Raw genomic sequence first — 20,696 nt, forward strand, 5'->3', positions numbered from 1 at the left:
AGGTGCTGGACACATGAGGGCCCAAGGAATGGCAGCAGTCACCGAGAACTGCAGATTTCTGTGGTGCTTGCCCCATAGACAGCGCATTCTTGAGTTTTGATTCCAAAGCTCATGTCACGGCCACCTCCCTGGTCCACCCTGCTGAGATAGTTTGTCCTGGGATCTCAGCTCTGTCCTCCCTCACCTGAACCCCGTGGGCCTTGGTGTCACGAGGTTGTTCTTGGAGTCTCAGCTCTCTTCATACAGTGGCTCCTCTGAGCCCCCGCTCCTTCCTTCCTGGAAAATGGGGTTACCCACCACAGGATGGGCTGCTGAAGGAGCGAACGAGCTTGTGTGCTGGAGCGCAGCACGGCCTGGCTCTGGGGTTCCCAGGTGGACCATGGCTCCGGCCCGTCCCCACCCTTTGTTTACCACCAGAGCCGAAGCAGACTCCCTGGGGGTGGAGACCCAGCGACTTCTTGTCTAGGGACCCGCCGCATCTGCTGGCAGGAGACACGCAGGCAGCATTTGCTGGGAGCCTGGGCACTGCTTCAGGAGTCTCTGGAACTGGGGCCTGGGCAACCCATCTGGACACTCCCCCATGTGCCAGAACTGCCCTGGGTGGTGTCATGACTGGGGGTGGGGGTAGCTTTATTCTCCTCTGCTCCTGCCTCAGGGAAAAGGAAATAGCGCACAGGGAGAAAGTCCAGGAGACTGAGAGCGCTGCCGCCGCCCGAGAAGTGCGTGGCCTCATGGACACGATGGGTGAGCCTCCTCCAGCCTCCAGCAGCCCTGCCCCGGGCCAGAGAGAGCCCTGTGTGTGTGTGTGGGGGGGTGGTCTCCTGGCCCCTCCTCTGAGGAAGCCCCTGAAGCCCCTGCTGTGTTCCTCTGCCTGGCCTACGGACCTAGATGGCATTCTCCCCTGAGCCCTCTCCCCTGTGTGGGGGGCTGCCTGCGCGGTGGGCATTTGCTGATGACAAACAGTTGGCTAAAGGACGTCGCTCGCCTCCCTGCAGTTTCGCGATAGTGTTTCTCCATCCACACTTGCTGCCTTCATCCTGCACTGTCCTGATCTGACTTTATCCCAGTACGGAGGCCCCTTTTCTTGACGATAAAAAAGCGCTACGTGCTCACTGTAGAGAAACAAAGGAAGGAGATAACGAGAAAGTAAACCCCCCTCCACAATGGCGCTCCTGCTTCCCCCATTAACCCACGTGGTGTCCAGCTTCCCGCCTGGGTACAGGGGTCGGCAGAGCGCGGGGGTGAGCGCAGACCCTGGAGCAGGTAGCTCACACACTGGCCGACTGTTCCTTAACCCCCGTGCCTGAGTCTCCTCACTTGTAAAATGAGGCCAGGAATAGAACCTGCCTCTTGGCCTCCTCATGAGGAGTGACTGAGTTAGAACGACACCTATGACATGGAAGGTGCTGCATAAATGTGTTGGCAATTATTATTTGTGTATGTATTTGCTTCTATAAAACATTTTTTGAAAACATAAATTACATATACATGTAACTGTATGTCTGAGGCCTCATTCCCTATAGCACTCATGGACCCCCTTCATCTTTTCTCTTTTTGCCGAAGCCCCTGCCATGCTGGCCTGGCTTCGGGGTCCACCTTCTGAAGCCAAGCCCTGGTGTGCAGGCGCTCTCTGCCAGCGCAGCCTTGTCCTGAGAGCTCTCCCCTCTCCTGGGGGCTCTGAGGGCGGCCCCATCACCTCTGCTGTTGCTCCGCAGTTCCCGAGAAGATAAACATCGTCACCCTTCGAGGGCGAGAAGAGCACACAAGGAAGAGCTACGACAGCGCCCTGGCGAGCTTTCAGGAGGAGATTGCTCAGATCGGGATGGTGAGGTTCCTCCCTCTCCCTCCTGCTCACTTCCTGGACGGTTCTGAAGGCAAAGATGGGTTTGTCACGGCAGGCAGCCAGCCTCCCTCCCTCCCTCCTCAGCTAGGAGGTCCGCGGTGGTTCACCAAGACGAGACGTAGGCATAGATGGAACTGTAGCCATGTCTGAGTGGCTCTCTGTGAGTGCTTGCTGTGAGTATAGCTCCCTGTAACTCTTGCAGACGCGCTCTAAATCACGTGCTGTGCTTGCCCATTTTGCAGTGAGGCTCAGGGAGACTCCCTGACTTGGCATATCAGAGGCCAGGTCGGAACTGCCCTCCATGTCTGATGCCAAAGCCCAGCCTTTGACCTTCCTGCCCAGTCCTGCTGGTGGGGGCCCAATGGTGTGCTCCCAGTGACAGCTCAGTGCTGCCAGACCCTTATGCACTTCCCCACACTCGGCTCTCATTCCTCCCCCGAGACCTCATCTCTAGACATGCTGGTGCCCAGAATGTTCCTGAAATGAGACCAGCCTTTGCCCTTCCAGGTTGCTCTGAGTCCCAGATTTCCATTCACCCCTCTTCTCCCCAAGTCTTCTTTGACTTGTGTTTCCCCACCCTGGATTCCTGGAGCTGTCTCTGTACCCAAAGGACCAAGCCACGTTCCTCAGTACGTCCCACCTAGACACCAGCTCTACTTTCACCCATGAGCTCTGTGGCATTGGTCAAGCAACCTACCTGAGCCTCGGTTTCCTAATCTGCAGTAAACTTGGCATTCTTTCATTTGGCCACCTCTTTAATTAATATTTGTTGAGTGCCAGCCCTAGGCTAGGCCTGGTATCAGAACCTACATCACAGGCTGTGCTGAGAATCAGGTGAGTTGAGAGGGAGGCAGAGTGCTGGGCATGTGGCGTGGCTGCCGTTATCCTCTGGTTGTGAGTTAATTGGTAGACCCTAACTCCTCAGGTCAAGGTCATGATCATCGTTTTTGAGATTGGACCATGCCTGGTACTTCCCCATTACAGGGAGGGCTCCCTCCTTCCCAGGGTTTGATGCCATGGCCATCACCCTCCTGGCCTGTTGCAGGACATGGAACCTCTCCTCTTGGAGACAGGGGGACTTTTTTTGAAAAAACTGTCTGAGTCTAATGAAGACGTCGACAGTCTCTTCAAAAAGGTGGAAAACGACACCAACCTCGAGGACTACACCATGCAGGTAGGGCCCTTGGTGGCTGGGCCTGCCTCCCCCAGGTCCTGCTCCTTCCCTCCCTCCTGCCAGCTCCCAGCCTGACCGGAACTTCTCTGCATAGGCCCTGTCGGAGCTGTGGAATAAGGTGGCCAAGACGTTCCAGCTCCAGAAGCAGAAGATCAAGGAACTGGACGAGGCGCTACACTCTCTGGAGTTCTCCCGCGCCGACAAAGTGAGCTCTTTGGTGCTTTTTGCTTGTGGGATTTATTGGGCATCCTCTGCTTCCTTTTAGTTCTTCAGGAAATGAGTGGCTAACTATGGCACCTTGCCATTTCTAGCTAAAAAATGTGTTGAAGAAGTATGTGAAAATCATAGAGAAAACTTCCTATCTCATGCAGCCCGATGTGTACAGGCTGATAGATAAAGAAGCCATGGTGAGTGGTTTTCCCCTTCGGGCATCAGCCCGTGGAAGAAGGAGCAGGACCCCGGGGTGCCCTAGCCTGGTGTCTCAGGAACGGTGGGCGTCTCATCCGTAACATTTCCAAGTACTCGGGGGGGCCTCATAGGTCGGGAATCCGAGTCTTTGCTATTTTAAGCATTTTCCGTGGAAATCTCTCTCAAGTGCATGTCATGTTTCCCTGCCGTCTTAAACCAGGCACGCCTGCCACAGTGCCAACATTTGGAGCACTGCAGCACTGATGATCTTACTGTGTCTCAGGTACTACGTGCAATGCGATAGGTGTGACTCTGTGGAGTCATCATCTTGGGGTCATCACGGTCTCAGGACAGCTTCCACCCTCACGAGAGACCTGCTCTGCCTGCTCTGTCTAGTTTTCCTAGTTGTTCTTGTCTCTCTTCCTACTGGTGGTCAGTACCTGTTGCTGAGCCACGCCTGCCCCTTGGCTGTGTCCCCACTGCTTCCCCCTGTCTACACCCTCACCCTTCACCAGCTGCTTTCCTTGGGGTGGAAAATACGAAGTTCGAAGTTGTCCATGATGTCTCCAAACTCAGAGCAAAGCCTGACCCCTCCACTGTGAAAAAGGATTCTTCTTTTGCCTGCTCAGAAGTGCATTTTGCTTTTGTGGGTGTCCTGGTCCTGTGCAAGGAGCTGAGCTTGTCGGATAACAGGCCTGCGGATAGCACAGAAGGCTAAAAAGAGGACATCTGTTCAGAATCACAGATGGGTCCAGCCCAGGTCTCTGCTGTGTGTCCTGGACAAAGCGTAGACAGGGAGGGAGCACAGACCTTCTCCACTGCCCAGACGCGGAAGCTCCCGAAATGACTTGGCCCCAGCACTGGGAACTCCTTGGTCCACGAAATGAGGATGATACAGATGCTCCTTGACTTATAATGGGGCCACCTCCCAAGAAATCTGTCATAAGTCAAAAATATCATAAGGCAAAAGTGGATTTAATACCTCTATAAGCCAATCATAAAGTCAAAAAATCCTAAGTGGAACCATCATCAATTGAGGACTGTCTGGAATACCAACCCGCCAGGACTTGTTGGGAGGATAATAAGAGAGCTCAGCTCCCTTTGCCATCAGGGATAGCGCCTAAACCGCATGCATTTCATCCTTTAGGAGAGCCAGGGTTCCAGTGTCCTGGGTATGTTTCAATGTTTCACTTCCCTATGCTTCTTTTACTCAGTGTGACAGCTAGCATTTGCTACTTGCTCTATGTGCACGTATCTCATTTGATTTCACAAAATCCTTGCGCTGTAAATGGCATTATCCTCAAGCTATGGCTGCGGATCTGGAGGTTGAGGGATACTTCCCAATGACCCCAGCTAGGAAATGCAGCTGCATGAAACCCCAGGTCCACTGAAAAGCATTACCGCAATTTCTACCCACTGAGCATGGCAGGGTTCTCGTTCCGCCCAGGGCACTGCCGCCTCCCTAGGGGGCTTTGGGAAATGTGTGGCGGCACGTGGAGAAGTTTCTATGCCTGGGAGGATGGGGGCAGCTACTGTCATCTAAGGGTCGTTGGGATGCTAAAGTGCAGAACAGAGCCACACAATGCAGGATTGTCCCCACCCCCGTGCCATGGGTGCCCAGGCGAGAACTCCTGGGAGGACGGCTGAAGAATGCGCCAGCTCTGGCCTCGTTTGGTCATTGGGTCCTGGTTCTTTTAACAACCATATGTGACGGGTCCCTGATGGCATGAGCACTCTGCTTTTGGAACAAATTTATAAAAAAGAGTAAACACTGAGAGCCCATTGAGTGCTTAACTCCTTTCACCGTCTGTAACAAAGCATGCCCTATAGCCTTGGAACTGGGTTGAAGCTCATGCAGTCAAGGCCCACGGTTAAGCTTCCAGGGAGGACCGTTGTCACTGTCCATGGCTGCTCAGCCCAGGCAGTTTCCTCAAGTGCCCACTGACCCCTCAGTCCTCCTCAGTGGCTGCCACCACCACTTAGCCCTCAGCCTGCACCTCCACTGCCCCCTCCAGCCTCCCACCGCCCCTCTCTAACTGAGGTTTCCTTTGACCTGCGAGCCCCTGCCCTGTCTACAGCCCTGCCTGCTGTGACCACAGGTCATAAACCATGCCCTGCTGGGCAACCGGAGGGCCCTGGCCCAGCTGTTCGTCAACCTGATGGAGGCCACCCTGCGGGAGGAGCTGGACAGCCACCACCGCTGGCAGGGCCTGGTGGACACCTGGAAGGTTCTCAAGAAGGAGGCCCTGCGGGAGAGTTTCAGGTCTGTGGCTGCCCACATTGCCCCGCTCTTCCCCCAGCCCACCGGGCGCCAGCAAGGGCCAGAGGGGGAAGTCTCCCTCCTTCGCAATATTTTGGTGTATTTTCCCCCGGGCTCTTTCAGATGCATGCAGAATATGCAGTTGTATATCTTAGTTTCTTCATGAACCTTATTTTGTAAGCATCTCTGAGCTCAGTGCAAATAGTTAGAACACTTTCGTCTGATTATCTGTATGATATGCATGCTGTATTATTACTCATAACCCCGTGGTTACTGGGCCCGGGAGAACAGACAGATGTCTTGCAGGCAGACACTTCCCACCCTTCGGGAGCATGTTTCCCCACGGGTGGGAGGGTGAGGAGAGGGCCCATCTCCATGCTTCCTCCACCAAGTGGCACTTTTGCTGGGCGTGAAGGACAAGTGTACCGAGGCCTGGCTCCACCTTGTCCTTCTATGTGACCTCAATCAAGTCCTTGAACATTCAGAACCTGTCTATTCCTGTGCAAATCGGACTCCATAATGGACCTGTGACAAGGTCTCGGTGATCCAACTAGACACTGTAGTGAAAGTGCCTGTCTGGGCCTGGGACTGGGAAGTCATTATGTCAAAAAATGCCCACAGCGATGGCAATGGCCGACATTTCCCGGGCATTTCTCGCGAGCCAGGCACGGTGCTAAGGGCTTTGCTCGCATCATCTTACTGAGTCCTCACAAGTACCAGATGAGGAAGGTGCCATCATTAGCTCCATTTTACAGAAGAGGAAACTGAGGCTTAGACTGGGGGAGGGACTTGCAGGCAGGTTGCAATCAGGACCCCCACTGGATCTGAGCCTGCTGGTTCCGTGCTCTTAGTGCCAGAGCCTCACTGGCGGTAGCTCTGTTCTTCGCTCCTGCCCTCTCTCCCCTCCTTTCTTCAGGGTATTGGAGGCAGAGGTTGGGGAGGAAGGGGCTGGGGGTGGTATAGGGAAGAGGTGTTGGGACTCTGAATGTTCCCGCCCTGGGCCTCCTGCCCTCTTTCACCCCTGCCCTGCTTGTCCTCTCCTCTCCATGGTGCCAACGTGTCTGGCTGCCCAGTGAGTTCATGGCCAGTGAGGATATCCGGGCTCCTCCAGCCGTGAAGAAGGAACTCGAGGTCATGCTGAAGACCCAGAATGTTCTGCAGCAGAAGCGGCTGGAGCATCTCTGCACCATCTGGTATAGGGGGCGGGGGGGTCCAGTGGCAGGGAAGGTATGGCCTTCAGCGCTTTCCCTGAGGCATCCTCCAAACCAGGCCATCTCCCGGCCCTCTGGTCCTGGACTGGCTGCCTGGACTCACATTCTGGGGCATTCCAGCCCCAGTGGCAAGAAAGAACAGGACCTATTTGCTGCAGAAAGGAGTTTAGTGTGACTGTGCCAATGTCACACTAAACTTGAAAGAAGCCATGGATAAGGGTGAGGGAGGATGATGAGGTGGGGGCCAGAGCACACAGGGCCAGGTGGAGGGATTTGGACCTTTTCCTGAGGGCAGTGGGGAGCAGAGTGGCTTCATGGGCTTTGCAGTTGGAAAACATGGAAAGAGGGATCTGACGCTGGAGGCTGCTGCCATCAGACAGGGCACCGTTAGAGGCTGTGGACACTCCCCTCAGATGTTGGTCCATCCCACCCAGATCCTCTAATAAAACTATTCAATGGGGTGCCCACTGGATGCTCTAGACCCTGGAAGCCCACTGCCTAGGAAGCCCACTGCCTGGGACGGAGCCTGTGCGGTACTACAAAGCAGAGATACCGTGTGCTGGGAAAACGTGCCTCCTGTTCTCCTGCACCTGGCAACTCTGGTTCCCAGGGTCTTCTCAGCTCCTCCGTCCAGAGCCTTAATTCTCCTAGGATATAAATGACTATTAGGATCCCATGTGGCTGAGCCAGAGGGCTTCCCCCAGGCACACACCTCCTGCCCCACTGTGATCCAAGTGTAAAGGACAAGGAAAAACGCTCGTCATTTTCCATAATTTAACTTGTTTCTGACTCTGAGCCCCTGTTCTTTAAGCTGGACAAAACTTGGTCTTTCTTAGGGTCTCATCCCTTGAGACAAAGTTCTGGAATGTCATACAATCTCAGGGCTGGTGTTGGGGTGTATGGTCCTCAGCAACAGGTCCACACTGGGCTCCTGCTGGACGCAGGAATCTCAAGGAGGCTGCTCTGAGCCCAAGTCTTCATGCCTGGGCAGAGTTTCCCTCCAGGGCCACTGGGCTTTGCAGCTCCTCCCACGGTGCCACCAGGAACAGAATCCAGGCTGCCACTGCCAGGAACCTGCCAGTCCTGCTCTGTTCCCACTTACCGCCACCCCATTTCTATTGTGGTGGGGCAATGCCTGGTCCCCGGGGCTCTCAGCCCTCTCCCACAAATGCCTTCTCCTCGGCAATGCGCTAGGCTCACCTAGGAAATTAAGCTTTTGAAAACAAAAGCCAGAAAGATTTCTAGGCTGCCTTCCCTTCTGCCTTGCCACATCCCTCTCATGGGCTGCAAATGTGGGCTGGCTGGCTCCCTGTCTGAATAGAGGGGAGGGACAGGTGCATGGAGAGAAATGCATCCATAGATGCTTCTGGCAGCAGGTGTCTGCAGGTGGTGCTGGGTGGGCCGTTTGACCTGGCCTGGAGGAAGGTGGGGGTGACTCTGCAAATCAGAGGAAGAGTGGGTATTGGCAGAGTGAGTGTTGGCAGGACCAGGCAGCCCCTTCACAGCGGGAGAATGTAGACAGGCGAAGTCAGGACACGATTCTAATGCCAGAAGCATGGACTGTGAACACAGGCTCGAGCACACAGGCCTGAAGGTAAAGGTGCGCAGCCTTAGTCACAGATTCAGGCGGACCTCAGCAGGGAAGGCTGAGGTCCTGGTTGGTCTGTGTCAGCAGAACTTGATAGTGCCCTGAAAGCCCACTGTGTAGATGCCCCCTATTCTTCCCTGACCCACCGGGCAGCAAGGGGCCTTCTAATCAAGCGCGGGGAGCTGTCCCAGGGAACTGCCTCATAGGGCGGCATGGGGAGTCCCACACCCCTTCCCAGCCCGCAGCTCCGGGGCCTTCCTCCTGAAACCCTCAGCCCCAGAAACCTGGACCTGGGGAGACCCTTGCTGCTGCTCCTACACGGGCCCTGCCAGGGCATGTGGTAGTGATGGCAGAGGGGGCGTCCAGCTAAGATTCCCCAGGGCCTGGGAGAATCCCCATGGATGTTCTTGGCCCCAATAAGTACATGTACATATACTTTAAAAATAATTTTTCAAAAAATGAAGTTCGTATTTTGGAGTCATGTTAGATTTACAGAAAAGTTACAAAGAGACCACACGGAATTCCTAACCCTATCTCCTCACCCAGTTTATCCTAATGTTTCCATCTTACATCACCACTAGATGTTCTGAAGAAAATAATGTTGATCCTTTTAACTACACACCAGACTTTACCTGGATTTTACCAGTTTTCCCGCTCGTGTCCCCTTGCTGTCCCAGAAGGCCACACTATGTTTAGTGTAATGCTTAGAGTTGAGGCTGTGCTGTACATACTCTTGTCCCTACCTTTTGCTCTTCGCCGCCCCGTCATAGGTAGGATGACCAGAATCCCAGTTTGCCCAAGACCATCCTGAGTTACACATGTTGTCCTGGCATACTCCTGAGTAGGATACCTTTCACTGTCAAAAATGTCCTGGTTTAGACAAGAAATCATAAGGTCCTTCCAGCCACAGGAACCTTTCCACACCATTCAATGTCACCCAAAACTTAGTGTCTTAAAAACAGTCATTTCTAGGTTGCACAGTTCTGTGCGTCGGCTGGTAGCTTCCCTGGTCTGGGCTGGTTTGGCCAGGGTTGGGTGGTCTAGGATGGCCTCACTACTGTGTCTGGAGTCTCTGCTGGGTCAGGTGGGGACTCTCTCCATGTGCTCTCTCAGCCTCCAGGAGGCCAACCGGGGCTCCTACACATGGTGGCTAGGAGAAGAGGTCCCCGCAGCAAGAGAGGGCAAGCCCACGCACAGCCCTTCCCAAGCCTCTGTGTGTTGTATTTGCTAATGTCCCACTGGCCAGAACCAATCCCGTGGCTGTGCCCAGACTCCAGGGGTGGAGAAAAAGACTCTATCTCCCAGTGGGAGGAGCTAACAAAACTGACTACTTTTCAATCCACCGCACTATTTTTAATGACTTCAGAAGAGGATTCACTGTAGGTTATTTAGATGGCTTCCTATTGTTGGATATGAAGATTTTTCATCATCATTGTGTGTGCTTATAAACAGTACTGTTAGGTGAACATCTTAATGCATACACTTTGTGTGCATTTTATATTGTGCTCTCAGAGTAGGTTGTTAAAACTAGGCTTCCTTGGTCAAATGATGTGAAGTTTATTTTTTCCCACTGGGAAAAATCAGGGTTTTTTCTACGTGACAAACTCATTCATATTAAAAGACCTTTTTGAGATGTATGTTTTTGGCACCAGGAGATCCCCAGGAGGTCCCTTTGTTTCTTCAGTATTTAAATGAATAATTTTCTGGAGCTATAGTCCTTAAAGATGCTGTCCACTTTGGTAAGTAAGCGTTTTGTTCATGTGTGGCTTACTCGTCATATCTTCCTTCCCCAGCGACCTCCTGCCCCCCAGTTACAGCAAGACTCAGCTGAATAAGTGGTATTTTTCTCTCAAGGCCCTGAACAAGCAGCTTGGTGAGTGATGTTTGTGGGACCCCACTCGGGTCTCCCCAGAACTCTGTTCAAATAGTGGCTTTGTCGTGGCTCAGCCAGGCAGTCAGTCACCTGTCTGAAAGGAAATGGGCGGTACCTCCATCCTGGGGAGAGGAAAGGCAATGTAGGGGGAAGAGTGGGCTCTGAGGGCTCATAAGCCCCCTTCCTCAATTCCCGGCCCCCCCCACCCAGTTCACTTTACAGCCTGCAGCCAGGTCAGCCACACACCACACACTCTGACCCCTGATTCTTGACCCCTGACCAAGCATGGAGACAGAGAGATGGCTCCAAGGACCACCTCTGAGGATGGCTCAGGGGACGTGTCCTGAGAGAATGAGGTGAAGCACATGATCTTGCAGTAAGAGACATGGGTTTGACACCCAGCTCTGCCCCACCCTGGCTGTGTGACCCTGGGGAAGTCAGGGCCTCTTATGGCCTCCATTTTCTCCTGCATAAAACAGAGATGTCAAGAGGAGTAATAATGGTCCCCACTTGTGGGGCTGATTTCCAGCAGTATTTCCGTGCCTGGCTTACACAGGGAGTGCCCAATCATTCCCACGGTAATGTGCAAAAATGCCCTCTAACAAAGGTCATCAGACTGCAGCCCGTGAACTGGCTGTCCGTTTTGTAAGTAAGTTTTACTGGAACACAGCCGCCTGTTTGTTTACATATTGTCTCTGATTGCTTTTGCTTTAAATGGCAGAAGTGAGTACAGACAGTCCTTGACTTAGGATTTTTCAACTTTACAATGGTGTGAAAGTGATACGCATTCAGTAGAAATTGCACTTCCGATTTTGAATTTTGATCTTTTTCTGGGCTAGAGATGTGTGGTATGATACTCTCTGCCAACGTGGGGCAGTGTCAGCCCCCACAGTTCCCAGTCAGTCCCACCATCACACAGGTAAACAACCGATACTCTGCAGCGCACTGTGTTACCGGAAGAGTTCCCCACAGGTAGGCTGGTGTAAGTGTTCTGAGCACGTTTATGGTGGGCTAGGCTAAGCTGTGATGTTTGGTAGGTTAGGCGTATTAAATGCCTATTTGATTTATGATATTTTCAACTTACAATGAGTTTATCATGATGTAGCCCCATTGTAAGTCGAGCGGCATCTGTAGTTACAACAGACACTGTATGGCCCTAAAGTTAAAACTGTTAATATTTACTCTCTAGCCCCTCATAGAAAAAGCTTACCAAGCCTTGCTCTAGAAGATACATAACAATTTTTCTTCTCCTTTGAGGCTCACAGCAACCTAGCGAGATCAGTAGTATTATTGTCCTCTTATAATAGAGGACTCAGAAGCACAGAGAGGTGAAGTATCCTGCCCAAGGTCACACAGCCAATGTCACAGCTGGACTTGTCCTGGGTACTTTGGTTAGTAGTACCTGTTATTGCTCCTATGGCTGTCAAGGGTGTTTTTGAACAAGTCCCAAGACACTAAATAATAGCTGCCATTCATTTAGTGCCTCCCAGGGACAGGCTTTGTGCTGGGCCCTGGCAACCAGCAGGTGGTTCTGCCCTGGAGCACTTCCAGTTCAGAGCAGAAGCCAGAAAAAGCAGGACGTTACAGCAGGGAGTGGACAGGTCGCTAGCTATGTGAGCCCGTAGTCAGACACAACCCGTTAGGGGTCATGGAAGACCTTGCCAAGGAAAGCAATAATCCAGTTGAGTCCTGCAAGGCAAGTGAGAGTTAGCCAGGCCAAGAGGTGAGAAGCACTCCTAGCAGGATACAGCAGGTGGGGTGGCCCAGAAACAGGACAGGGCTGGGGCTTTCAGGGAAAGGAGAAGGTGGTAGGAGAGGCTGGAAGATGCAAAGGGGCCAGGATCTGTTGGCCACGTGGGCTGTGTGGGGAGTCCGGGCATTATCCTTAGAGAAGTAGCAACCCAGCAGAAGGTTCTGAGCTAGGGTGATGAGGTCAGAGGGGGGCGCATGGCTCAGAGGGGTGAAGCAGGAGACCCAGGAGAGCCCGTCACAGTAACCTCCCGGAAGGGTGGGGATGCCCTGGCCCAGGAAGTGACTCTGGGGACTGGAAAACGCAGCTTCAGAGCTTGTCCTCGCCAGTTCTAGTGCAAATCAGCCCTCCCTGCTATCCTAAATCTACACCCAGCTGCCATCTACCCTGTCCTTCCCGCCAGTCCTTGTCAAAGAAGCACCACAAAATGTCTTAGTGGTCCTTCAGTTTCTGGAAACTTCCAGGAGCACCAAACTGGAGTTGTTTCTCTTAGACACGGGAGTCACACTGAGTTTATTATAAGCTGGGAAACCGTAGGGAGGAGAAGCGGAGAGAAAAATAGGTAAATAAGCTCTGGGCGTTCTGCGCATTGCGTCTTCGGGAATTACCACAGACAGGATCTGCAGGCGCTCGTTAGTGTGCAACCTTGTGACTGGGGTGACTCGGGGTAGCTTCCCAAAGGGAATTTCACCAGTCCTGAAACTGAAGCAAAAATCAGGGTCAGGAAATTTGTGCTCCTCCTTTGAGGTCCTTATCTTGGGGTGTCAGGAACTTCATAAGGCGAGATCGGGTTCAGGACCACCAATCTTCACCTAGATAAACCTGGCTGTGGGCGCACTTTGCTGGGGAGAAGCTGCTTTCCTTTGCAAAGAGGACACTCCTCTTTCTAAGTCCCCTCCTCCTCCTGGAAGAGCGGCTGACGTGTTCTGTTTTCTGCCCACGAAGACACCTACCACGTGGACTGCATGATGCGCATCCGCTTCCACTACGAGAAGACCTGGCAGGAGTGCCTGGCCCACGTGCAGGACTGCAAGGTGGGCGCCCCTGTGGGCCTGAGCAGAGGAATATGCAGAGGGCCCTCTGTGCCCTCCCGGCCGCCCACCCCACTCCCACCCCCTATTCCCCCCAGCCTGGATCAGGCTTCCCTTCCGTCCTCACGGCCCAGGCACTCGCTGGCCTCTGGGCATCCTGCAGCTGTTCCTTCTGACCAGACCCCCTCCCCAGCTGCCCCTGCCATCCTCAGGTTTTAGCCCACGTCACCTGCTCTAGGAAGCCCATTGAGATGAAGTGTGGGCTCTCACATCACCTCAGACTGCACCTGTGACTCTGCGTCACGTCACGCACAGCCCTGCGCATTGTTTATAAACGGGGATCACGCCCTGGGGTTACGGCTACGCCCCCTCTCATAGGTGGGACTGCCCTGCCAGCCCCACTTCTCTCTCCACCCTGCCTGCCTCGGAATGGGGCGAGACAGGGAGTTTGCTCCCACACCTCTTCGCAACAGGGACTGGTTTTCTGGGATAGAGGAAATATTTTGTCGGAATGTCCCCTTCCTGCCTCCTTGGTAAGGCTGTGTCAGTTAAAAAAAAACCCCGAAAGCCTGACTGTTTTGAAGAGTGCTGAGCTGTGAGGGCCTCGCCTGCCCCCAGGGAGCCCCCAGGGAGCTCCTGCATCTCTGGCCAGCCCCTCCAGACCTGCAGGGAGCAGAATTCTGGGGAAGCAGGGCCCTTTGCATGGGAGCTCAGGTCTGACTTGAGCAAGGCTGGCCCCACAGCACGCGGTTTGTGCCTGTGGGGTCCGCAGCCCTAAGCCAGGCCCTGCTTTGTCCCCACTGCCCTCCCCCACCCCCAGAATCAGCTGCTGGACTGGAAGGCCTTCACCGAGACAGAGGCAGAGACCCTGGTGAACCAGTCCTTCTTCCGGATGGTGGGGGTGCTGCAGGGCAAGGTGGAGGAGGACCTGGAGCTCTTGGACGTGCGTGGTGGGGACCCTGGCAGCTGGGGAGGCAGGGCTGGAGGGGGGTGCCTGGGGTGCCAGGCCACAAGGAGATCAGAGTCTGGGGGCCTCCGACCTTTGTGTCCGTATGTGTCCGCTTGCCCTCACCCTCACCAGCCCTTCCCAGAGCAGTGTCCCCTGCGCTGGCCACTCCAGGCTCATCCTCCTGCCCCGTCCCAGCTGCCAGGACATGGGTGCTGTGCAGAGCTCCAGGGAAGCCCTTGCTGGCCCCGGGCGCTCAAGGGCTGTGGGCACAATCAGCCCCCAGCCCAAGACGCTTACTGCCTCAGCGGGGTTGGCACGGGTTTCTGTGAAGGGCCTATTTCTGTGATGATGACTGTTTCAGGTTCCGTGGGCCATCAAGTCTCTGTCACAGCTTGTCAACTCTGCCAGTATGGCACAAAAGCAGCCCTGGGCAACGCAGAAATGAATGACATAGCTATGTCCAGATAACTTTATTGATGGACTCTGAAATTTGAATTTCATATAATTTTCATTTTATTCAATATCTTCTTTTGACTTTTTCCAACCATTTAAAACTGGAATATCCATGCTTAGCTCACAGCGCCAAACAAAAGCAAGCGGAGGGCCAAATTTAGCCTGCAGGCCACAATTTGCCGTCCCCTGCCCCAGATGAGTGCATAAGACATGCATGTTGTTTAAAAGGTGTTGTATGTGAGGGCTTAGCAGCAAGCGAGGTGTCTGGCCCAGGCGCGTGCGTCAGGGAGCTGCAGGGAAGGTGGGAGGGCCCAGGCCAGTATCGGCGTGGCCCCACCTCAGTGCCCAGGCTGGTTTCCAGAGATGGGTGTTCTTTCTTCTAGGCCCACACTCCATCTTCCCCCTGTCAGTGGCTTTTCTAGGGCATAGGACAGGTCTGGAGGTGAGACTCTAGGCTCGGCCAGACCCAGGGCATGGCCTTGGGCAGACCAGAGGTACCACCCCCAGGGAGGGACAGCCAGGAGCCCAGGTGTGGCCCAGAAGTCGACCTTGAGGGAGGGTGCCTGGGTAGTGACAGCAGTGCCGTTCAGTCGTTGGAGACGTGGGGCCCCACGGGTGGGCCCTCAAGGGTCCTTCTCTGGGTTCTGCCGCTGCAGAAATCCTTCGAGGCCCTGGCTCAGCAGACGGAGTGGCAAAGCTCGAATCTCTTCAGGTACTTCCAGGAGGCAGCACAGCTGTGGGAGGCACACCAGGGCAAGCTGTCGGTGCAGGAGCTGGAGCTGGAGAAGAGGCTGGAGGAGCACCAGCAGAAGCACAGCCTGGAGAACCAGGTGCGACCAGATCCGAGACCCCAATGAAAACCTGAAGCTTTGAAACTTGTACAGATGGGGAAACTGTGGCTCACCTCAGTCATGGACCAATTGGGAGTAGCAAAAATCTCCTTGAGCCAGGTGCCAGCTGTGGGATGGATCCCTGGAATCAAAACGTGTCTGTAAGAGAGTACGTGAGAGAGAGAGGGACAGACAGACAGCTAAAATAAGGAGATGATCAAAGCATGATATCACGAATCACACGGTTTATTGCCATACAAAGAGAATTTTTTCCTAGGTTCACGGGGTTTAAAGAGGGGGAGAATAACAAGAACACACCTCACAGGGATACATTCACAGGGGGTACACAAAGTACCTCAACCACGTGGTGAGCAGGTTCCAAGATTATTAAAGTCTATTGCTCGATCAGGATGGACGCAGGCCTCGTGGGAAGTGCAGTCTGATTAAAGCTTGAGGTCTGCCTGTGAGTGGTTTCTCAGGAGAAGCTGGCTTGAAAGCCAACACAGCGGAGAACGGTGATGACACTGCATCCCTGGAAGCCAGGGGTGGTACGGGAGCTGGCGGGGAGCCCTCATAGCCCAAGGCCTGTGGCAGGGCGAGCTCTGTCTCATTCAGAGAAGCTGCTGTTGTTAGAGTGAAAACTGCTGCGGCCTAAGCTCTCCAAGGGTCTGTCAAACTCTCGAGTCCGTGTGTACCTTGAAGTCCAGTAGCTGAGGTCAGTAATTTGCATATGGGATCTGGTAAGACGTCACATTCTCGAAGGGCAGGAGGAATACGCCCCAGGTTCTTATTACAGCAAAACACACGTCATTCACTTAGCAAACCGTGTAGGTGTCTGGAATCATTTCAAAGCTCCATAACTGGGCAATCGAGTGTCTGTGTTTGCCAGTCACGCTGCCCTGGGAGATCCACTGTCCCCACCTGGCCTGCCCTCACAGTCTGGGGCTGAGGGCGATCAACTCAGAGTCTGACTTTGAGCATGACAGGTGAGAGGAGAGTGAGGAGCAGGTCTGACCAGGGCAGTGGGCGTGAGGGGCCTGTCCCCGAGGCGTCCCATCTGAGCTGGGTCCTGGGGTGTACAATGGGCAGGGAAGAACATCCCAGGCACAGAAAAGGGTCCAGAGAGAGCGAGAGCGATGGCAGATTTGGTGCCCCACTTCTATAAAGGGCATCCTAGGCCTGCCCAGGTGCCCGGGCCTCAGTGCCAGTGGCAGGCCCCTGGAGGTCACTCACTCCGTGAGCTCAGGGGCTCACGTCTGCTTCTTCTTGTTTTGGGGGTGGCTGCCAGGCTCTGGAGGCCCAACTTGATAAGCTCTTGGACCAACTGAGGCAGCAGAGCCACGAAGAAACACTGGCAGTTCACCTGGAAAAGGCCAAAGATTTTCTGAAGAACATGAAATCCAGGTAGGCTGACCAGACCCCAGAAGGCAGGAGGGGATGACTGGGAATTCATCTTCAAGGTCACAGGCAGCCTGTGTAGGAGCCCAGAGGCCTACGCAGCGAGCTGAAGATGGAAAGCGTGCCTCTAACTTTGCAGAACATTGTGGTTCTCTGCAGCTCTGCTGTCAGGCAACAAAGAAGCTTCCGGGAGAATTTTGAAAAGTCTGTGGAGGGAGGTTTCAAGGCAACGTATTAATAGTTTAAGGATCAAAAACATGGGGCCTCTTTTTAAAAATTTAAACATATATGCTCTTTCTTAGAGGAAAAACAAAAGTCAACCACTGCAAACGTATAGAGATTTCCCCTCATTCCTCCCCAGTGATTCCTTTTTATGGACATATACATTTATATATATGAATATATACACATATATAAGGTTTTTAAAATAAAGATTGGCTTATACTATGCAAATTGTTCTATAACTGAAGAAATATTTCAATTTTTAAGTGACCATGTAGCATTCATTACTATAGATACTTCATAATGATTTAACTACCCCTCAATTGGTCAGCTGTTTTTGATTGGCTCCGATTCTCAATATTACAAACAGTTCTCTGTGAACTTTCTTATGCCTTTGTACACTAATTCTATAAGGACCATTTACAGAAAGAGAATTGAACTACTAATTGATTGTAATCCTTAGATTGAGTAATATAACTTTAGGTAAGCCTTGATCTTCTAATCTGAGAAACAGATGAAAGCCCGGGCCTTGGAGTATTTGAGGGTTTGACAGGATAACGTAGGTACTATAAAGTTTGAGGACAGAGTTAGGACAGTGGACAGGAAAAGGGAGCTCACATTACAACACACAGAAAATTCTCATGTGTGTTTTCCAAATTTTCTACAAAAAACACGTATTCTTTGTATGATCAGAAAAATAGCCAAAGGACTGTTACTGTCAAAGGAATACCCACATGGCAGCTCTCTGCAGAACTAACTGCCAGATTTCAGCCACCTCCTTGGAGTCAGGGGCGCAGCTCCTGGTGGGGGTCTCCCTCACTCAGCGGAGCCCCACTGAGATAGTGGTCTCCTTTACCTGCCTCCCAGGTATAAGTGTTTTCATGTCCTTCTGACAAAGGAAGTGATGGAGTACCCAGGGATCATACTGAATGAACTCAACTCCTACAGCTTCGACCTCAGCCGACACTTCTTCGTGCGTGAAATCTTTGAACAGGTATGGAGAGGGATGCGGTACACCCAGCCACTCACGAGGACACAAAGGGAGAGGCTGACTTCTTGTTCTGATCTGCTTAGACTTTGAAAGCCATCCCTAACCTTGTAGAGTTGAAATCCATGTCAGGACATCAAGGAGAAAGAAGCTGAAAGTGTCTCTGAAGAGACCATCTCTTTCTCAGTTTAAAAAAGGGTGAAGGTTCAGAATTCAGGGCTCAGGGCTGCATGGATGCATAATGAAAAGGCTGATTTATATGACACTTGGAGTTCCATTCATCGTACCCACCACCGCCAGGTGTTCACCTAAAATACAGCCCTGACCCACCTACTCTCCTGCTCAAAAGTCTCTCACCAAATCCAACTCACAGTCCCTGCATGACCATAGAGGCCCCACACTCTCTGCTTCCCACCTTGACTCTCCCTGGTCCAGCGAAATCACCCCTCTTCCTGCATATGCCCCCTGCCTGACACTCTTCCTCATCCTGCTGCCTCTGCTGGGACCCCTCTGTCTCCACGGGTCCCTACCCCATCCATCCTTCTGGTCCACTACCAGGGCAGGACCCTGCCCACTCAACCTGACCCCTCAGCTCACCTTCCTCACCCCCTCCCACCTCTCCGGTCTCTAAGCATTTTTTTTTTAACTTAGATGTTGTCAAATACAGGAGTTAAGAGTGCCCAATTAGAATGTGTTTCCTGAAGGGCAAGTATGCCTTATTAATTATTATTCAACTTTGATTGTCCTTAGCACAGGGTCTTGCACGTAATGCAGACACAATAAATGCATCTGGGTAAATGCATGAATACCTGGAATGTCCTGGTTTGAATACACCAGAGTTCACTCTTTTCCCACACATCCAGCCAGAGTCCTGATACGGGATACCTGGCTCCTTCCCAGAGAACCTCTGCTCTCAGAAGGGATTCCTGCTTAGATTACAAATAAATGCCTCATTGTCTAACCTTTGAGATCACTCTGGTCACCTGGGTTAAAGGTGTGGACACTGTTATAATCTCACCAAGCCCTATAGGGTTTAAAGGACTTGCCAAGATCCCTCAGCTTGTAAGCAGCTGGGATTCAAATCCAGACCTGCAAACTCCACAGCCCACACTGTTACCCATAACACAGTATATCTAGAACTTCCCCCCGGAGCCTGTGAAGTAGAGAATTTGCAGGGCTAACAAGGGGGCTCCCAGGATCATGTAAGTCATGCTCTTTCTGTCTGTTCCCATCTAGCACTAAAGGCAGCCAATTCCCACCCCTTTGTTGGCATCCCTCAATTTTTATATATATACAATTTTTTTTTTTTTTGGTCCTTTGCTCCAGATCACTACCAAAAATGTGTCAGAACGAGCTTTTATTCCATTACTTCCCATGTGTGCTGTAAGGGTTTGCTAGCCTTCTTGGAATTAAGGAAAACTGGTTTCCTGGACTGGGAACACCCAGATAACTACAGTGAACTAAGTTGGCCAAGGCTTGCATCGGATACTGAAGGGGAAGGGCGGGTCCTTTTACTGAAAAGAAAAGAGATGTCCTCAGCAGTGGCCCTCTATAAAAAGGCGGTGCTGGTCCTTCAATCAGTCGTGGTTTTTCCTTGTAGAACTTGGCTGGAGAAGTCATTTTCAAATTCAGGCAACCAGGTAACACTTTTATAATTCACATTTGATTCTCCCTGACTTCAATCTTACGTATTTGTGGGTTGGGGATGCCCAATCCCGGCAACATTGGTAAATCGTCTCTCCCTGTGCTTTGGTGTTGGTCATCAACAGAAGCACATGAAAAGCCCTTCCAGAAGAGAATTAGAAGACTGAGGAAAAGGCTAAGGACTAAAGTGGAAATAAGCAAAAGTGAGGAAAGCGTAAGTAGAGGGACAAGTTCTACCAGGCCAGCAGAAGAGATGAAAGAAGAAAAACATCAAGAAACAGAGTCCTCCATAACTGAAGAGGTCCTGAGCCAGCAGGAAAAATCTGCACTGAGCGATGAGATGGATGAGTCCAAAGAGGGCTCCATTCAAGGACTGGAAGAAATGCAGGTCAAAAGAGAGAGTTCCTTGAACCAGGAAAATGTGATGGTTCAAGAAGAAAGGAAGGAGGAGGAGGAAGAGGAGGAGAAGAAGGAGGAAGAGGTGAAGGAGGAAAAGGAGAAGGAGGAAGAGGAGAGGGAGGAAAAGGAGTGGGAAGAAGAGGAGAAAGAGGAGGAGGAGAAGGAGGAGGAGGATGAAGAGGAGGAGGAAGAGAAAGAGGAAGAGAAGAAGGAGGAAGAGGAGCAGAAGGAGGAAGAGGCAAAGGAAGAGCAAGAGAATTCTTCAATGGGTGAGGTAGGCCAGCAACTGATTCGTTCTTGGGTAGGGGAAAGTTTGCTCTGTTCATTCTGTGTGTATCCCTAGTATAAGCTGGGGTCCCCGATGGACCAGTCTCCATAGAGATACATATAAAGAATTTAAAAAGTTTTCACACTTTCATACTTTGTTTATTTTTGTGAATAGTGATCCAATTCTTCATTCACAGCAGTGCTTTTGTTTATTTATTTATTTATTTATTTTTGAGACAAGGTCTTGCTGTGTTGCCCAGGCTAGAGTGCAATGGCATCATCATCATCATAGCTCGCTGCAGCTTCAAACTCCTGGGCTCAGGTCTTGGCCTTCCAAGTGCTAAGATTACAGACAGCAATGCCTTTCAAAATCCACCTTCCTCTCCTCATGTTCCTGCAGCCTACTGC

General features: G+C 52.2%; 1 protein-coding gene across 1 annotated transcript in view; it reads left to right on the forward strand.

The window, feature by feature from the left end:
- Positions 1 to 20,696, forward strand: part of CCDC180 (coiled-coil domain containing 180) — a 61,006-nt gene that overhangs the window by 7,946 nt on the left and 32,364 nt on the right. Inside the window, 16 exon segments of the mRNA XM_012638259.1 lie at positions 656 to 744; positions 1,716 to 1,825; positions 2,889 to 3,017; positions 3,112 to 3,222; positions 3,329 to 3,424; positions 5,525 to 5,688; positions 6,759 to 6,878; positions 10,278 to 10,357; positions 13,053 to 13,141; positions 13,959 to 14,081; positions 15,197 to 15,370; positions 16,659 to 16,774; positions 17,858 to 17,984; positions 19,579 to 19,618; positions 19,748 to 20,103; positions 20,203 to 20,295. Coding sequence (XP_012493713.1) covers positions 656 to 744; positions 1,716 to 1,825; positions 2,889 to 3,017; positions 3,112 to 3,222; positions 3,329 to 3,424; positions 5,525 to 5,688; positions 6,759 to 6,878; positions 10,278 to 10,357; positions 13,053 to 13,141; positions 13,959 to 14,081; positions 15,197 to 15,370; positions 16,659 to 16,774; positions 17,858 to 17,984; positions 19,579 to 19,618; positions 19,748 to 20,103; positions 20,203 to 20,295 — 2,017 coding nt within the window.

This window comes from Propithecus coquereli, unplaced genomic scaffold (genome assembly GCF_000956105.1).
Source record: "Propithecus coquereli isolate 6110/MARCELLA unplaced genomic scaffold, Pcoq_1.0 Scaffold128, whole genome shotgun sequence".
NCBI lineage: Eukaryota > Metazoa > Chordata > Mammalia > Primates > Indriidae > Propithecus > Propithecus coquereli.